This window comes from Triticum urartu, chromosome 3A (assembly GCF_056163025.1).
Source record: "Triticum urartu cultivar PI428250 chromosome 3A, HENAU_Tu73, whole genome shotgun sequence".
NCBI classification, from domain to species: domain Eukaryota; kingdom Viridiplantae; phylum Streptophyta; class Magnoliopsida; order Poales; family Poaceae; genus Triticum; species Triticum urartu.
Genome location: NC_141875.1, coordinates 40,770,475 through 40,774,748, shown reverse-complemented (window position 1 = coordinate 40,774,748; position 4,274 = coordinate 40,770,475). Strand labels below are relative to the sequence as shown.

At 47.4% G+C, this 4,274-nt stretch overlaps 1 protein-coding gene across 1 annotated transcript; it reads right to left on the bottom strand.

Moving 5' to 3' along the window:
* Nucleotides 1–2,884: 2,884 nt before the first annotated feature.
* On the bottom strand, nt 2,885–3,816 carry LOC147978317 (uncharacterized). The gene is made up of 3 exons (XM_087516566.1): nt 3,561–3,816; nt 3,268–3,482; nt 2,885–3,163 (listed from the first exon to the last, which is right to left on the bottom strand). Exons 1-3 carry the CDS (start codon nt 3,814–3,816, stop codon nt 2,885–2,887), a joined length of 750 nt encoding a protein of 249 aa, XP_087372692.1.
* Nucleotides 3,817–4,274: the final 458 nt, after the last annotated feature.

Sequence of the window (4,274 nt, the reverse complement as noted above, 5' to 3'; positions counted from 1 at the left end):
TTCGAATCTGAAACTACATATTCGTGAAATAGTTGTTGCTTGCCTGGATGAAAATTTATTCACTAGTGCCAAAGGATACATGGGTAAAGGCCTTATTTTGGGTTTATGCTCTGAACAACTTCTTTGGACTCAAGAAAATATAGGCTATCATGGATGTTGGCACATATGAGGAGCTCACGAGGCAACACCCACTATTTATGCCTAGCTCATAACTTGGAATTATACAGGACAGAGTGTCTCCTTGTGTGGAGTATGTTTTTGCTGGTCAGGTACCTGAACCCATTTCAAACATTCTGAATATAAAAGTTCTGCTAAGAGAACGCGCTTCTAGTTTAGATTAAAGGAAAGTCGTACAGTTATCAGTTGCAGACTGTGCCTACTATTATAGCTGGACATTTTAACTCTTCCCGCCACCAGCTTCAGTTCGTCACCGACCGAGTGCCAGCATACTTCTCCGTACGGCTGACGACGCCATGGCACGCATACTTGTACCCGTCACTGCAATATAGCTGACGACGCACCCAATTAGGTCACTATCGTGCTGAAGGGCGCCAAATCAATTAAGCAGCCGTTGCATAAAAATTAATTCCGGGCCGAACGTACCATAGGGGCCTTCCGCTTGACTAAACTAAGCTCCGCCCCAGATACTAAAGGCCGGCGCGCCACGCCGCTGCCATGCCATGACGCTGCCGCACCTCGGCCTCGCGTCCGCCGTTGTGCCACGCTGCTGTCGCGCCTCGGCCTCGCGTCCGCCCCTGCCCCATGAACCTGTGTACGAAAGGCATCGCGGCTGCCTTGTCCATTGCGGTTCGGCTGCTAAGAGCATGGGACTAAGTGTGGCGCACGCCGAATCCCTAGGATGTCGAGCATTATCCGCTGCGGCGGCCGACGACCCAACACCCAACGCCGCCTATGAATCCTCATGCGTGTGTTAGTTTTTTTAGACAAAGGCGTGTGTTAATTGGAAAGGGTAATTTTGTTCAATGATGTTCTTTGACCAGGGTAAGGGAAGCGACAGGATTGGGCTCCTGTTCGGCCATGACTCTAAGAGCGTCTCCAGCCGCGCCCCCAACAGGGCCCCCTCAGGTGACTTTTTTCGCGCCGGCACCGAGAAACGCCCCAGTCGCGCCTCTAGGAAGCCGAAATCCGCTGGCTCGGCCCTTTTTGGGCCCGGCCATCGCAGGCCGAACGCGACGCACTGGGGGGCACTCGTGGGCTCCGGCGCAAGGGAAAAGGACGTCCGGCCCACCCCGTCAGGCAAAAAGTTAAGCCTATCGTCCAGATTTGCCTCCCACCCCCCGCGCGCTTGGCCGCCAACCGGATGATCCCGGCGCCGCCCACAGCCCACCACCGCTAGATAGCTCATTCCCTGCCAGAAAAAGAGTAAAGGTTTCACCGAGGCAGCCTCTCCACCACCGGCTGGCCGATTTTTCCTGTGTTCCAGACGCGAAGGGGCAGTGTAGCGGCGGGTGCGCGCCCACCGCACCCGCAAGGTGTTCGGCGAGTTGCCTGCCTCAGCAATGGATTCAGACAATGAGGAGGCGCTCGCCGCGCTGCTGGAGGAGGAAGTCGAGGCCGACGTTTAGGAAGAGGAACATCTCATGGTCCTCGCCGCCCTCGCCGGCCTGCTGGCGAGCAATGAAAAGCCGCGGCGAGGTCGCATGGCCAAGTCCACGACCACTAAGTGTTTCTACAAGTTTTATCGGGCAGTGGTGGCAGTGTTTGGACCGCAATACTTGCGAACACCCAATGCGGAAGACACTGCTCGGATCCTAGCACAGAATGCAGCAAGAGGATTTTCTGGGATGCTTGGAAGCATCGACTGCATGCACTGGAAATGGAAGAATTGCCCATTTGCTTGCCAGGGGATGTACAAAGGCACCAAAGGCGGTTGCAGTGTGGTACTTGAGGTGGTGGCCACACAGGACCTCTGGATTTGGCACTCCTTTGGTATGCCAGGAACTCACAATGACATCAACGTGCTGCAGTGCTCCCCTATCTTTGCCAAGCTTGTTGAAGGTCATTCTCCTCCGGTGAACTTCGAGGTCAATGGGCGGCACTACAACAAGGGGTACTACCTAGCTGATGGCATCTATCCGAGATGATCTACATTTGTGAAGACTATCTCAAACGCTATGCCAGGAGGCAAGAAGTCCCACTTTGCCAAGGTGCAGGAGTCACTAGTAGAAAAAGGGACATTTGTCCCGGTTCGTAGGGCCCATTTGTCCTGGTTGGGGAACCAGGACTAAAGGGTCGGTACTAAAGTCCTATACCTCTAGTCCCGGTTCTTACACCAACCAGGACAGATGGGCCTCCACGTGGTCGCTACGGCGAGCCCAGGCAGGAGGGCCTTTGGTCCCGGTTGGTAGCACCAACCAGGACCAAAAGGCATCCACGCGTCAGCAGCTGGCAGGAGCTGAGGTTTTTTTTTAAAGAGGGTGGTTTTGGGGTGGGTTAATTTAGGGTGTTAGCTAGCTAACAGAGAGAAGTGTTCTCTCTTATCTCCGTGCTTGGTTTACCAACGCTACTACTATGCCTAAACATGCCTTCGATTGTAGTGAAGGCAATATGTGTGGTGCATGTCAAAAATAATACTAATATCCTAACTTGATCAAGTTTGGATTAGTACTACTTTCGACATACATCACATGTTGCCTTCACTTCAATTCAATCCATGTTCATTTCACCCACTGATATATATAAAAAATTCTTCATGCTCGCATCATGCTTCATCATAATAACAAGTCCTACTAATCATCATCATACAACTTCTACTCGTTATTAATAACAAGTCATACGATCATCATCCTCATAGTCATCGAACCAACCCAACTTAATTGTTCTTAGCACATGATCATTATGAGGTAGGACCTAAATACCCTCTTTAAGGTAAAATAGTATAAAACAATATAGGCCCTGACTCTCCATCATGGAGAATGGAGATCATCCTGTCTCCAATTTTTGCGCTTCGCTTTCTTTTGCTTCCAAGTACCTCCTTACGACTGTCCATACATTTTTTCCATTCTGTGATTTTCATGTCTCCACTTCTTTTAGAAATTCGATATGGAAAGGTGAGAATAGTAGGATGACCTGGCTGTATGTTCAGAACATCAAGGCGACCATTCTGATACATCAGATGAGGCACACAATTATCCGGGATTTTCTGTTGAAAAACATAGTAATAACTTCGTAGTTAGCAATGTAGTTAAGTTTTAAAAGAATTTATGTAAAAGATGCACAGATGTCGTAATAGTAAAAAAATCTTACCATAGCATCTCTATGGATGTTACCGTAGTTCAACACGTGCACTAGTGGCACATATTGATCATAATGTGGAGGAGTTTTATTATAGATATTGTAATTCTCAAGATCAGTACAAAATGCGACCAGATGATTTTTCTCCTGATAAGTTAACTCAGAGCCATCGGTGTAGTAGGTTCTGTCTACCATGTTCTGCATATTGTTTGAACAATGAAAATAAGCTGCCAATGGAAATAAGTTGTCAACTTTTTTGAAATGGACAATATAAATTAGTTAATAACTATGTTTGAGAAACTCACATAGAGGTAGAATTGAAAGCGTATCAACAAGGACCCAAATGTCCATATTGTCTTGGTTGATGTCAGGATCACCAAGATCCATGGTGACAAGCATACCCTCACAAAAACCATACATCTTGAAAAGTGCTTCCCAATTTTTGCAACTAAAATGAGTTACGCTCTCAGAATTATACATATTTACTTCGAAGTCCACATCATGATGGGTCCTTAGGTGAATTTTCTTTGTTTCGAAATTTTCATGGTCTTCTAAATCCATCCTCTCCAAGACATAGCGTCTTGCATGGCATGGGATAAGCTACTCGAATTGTAAAAGATGAAAATTACACGCCGAAATAGTTGAAGTCATGCTTAATTACGAAAAAAACACTTTTCGTCGTTGCGTACCGTTTCAACATCGAAGGTCTCCTGGAGCTTAATGCTGAAGCGCCGATCTTCGTCCAGGTGAGGCCTGTCGCACAGACCTCGTCGTTGTTGCACCAGCGGCACTCCCCCGGGAGACTTTTATCGTCCGATGACGACATTTCCTACGTTCATAATTCAAAGATTAAACATGTACAATTCAATATATGTACTATAAAAATGAAAATACACTACAAGAAATATGTTAACTTATGACCTTCTGTCAGTGACCTCGAAGAATTGGTCATAAATTTATGACCATTTTAGACCAATTGGTCAAAAGCTGTTCAGGGGGCTCCAAACCCTAAACCATTG

Excerpts from the sequence above, each read along its gene's own strand:
- LOC147978317 (XM_087516566.1), bottom strand. The coding sequence starts at position 3,816 with ATGGATTTAGAAGACCATGAAAATTTCGAAACAAAGAAAATTCACCTA. Across the intron at positions 3,483-3,560 it reads GCTTTCAATTCTACCTCTAT|CTTATTTTCATTGTTCAAAC; the intron begins GTGAGTTTCTCA and ends TTCCATTGGCAG. Across the intron at positions 3,164-3,267 it reads ACATCCATAGAGATGCTATG|AAAATCCCGGATAATTGTGT; the intron begins GTAAGATTTTTT and ends GTTTTTCAACAG.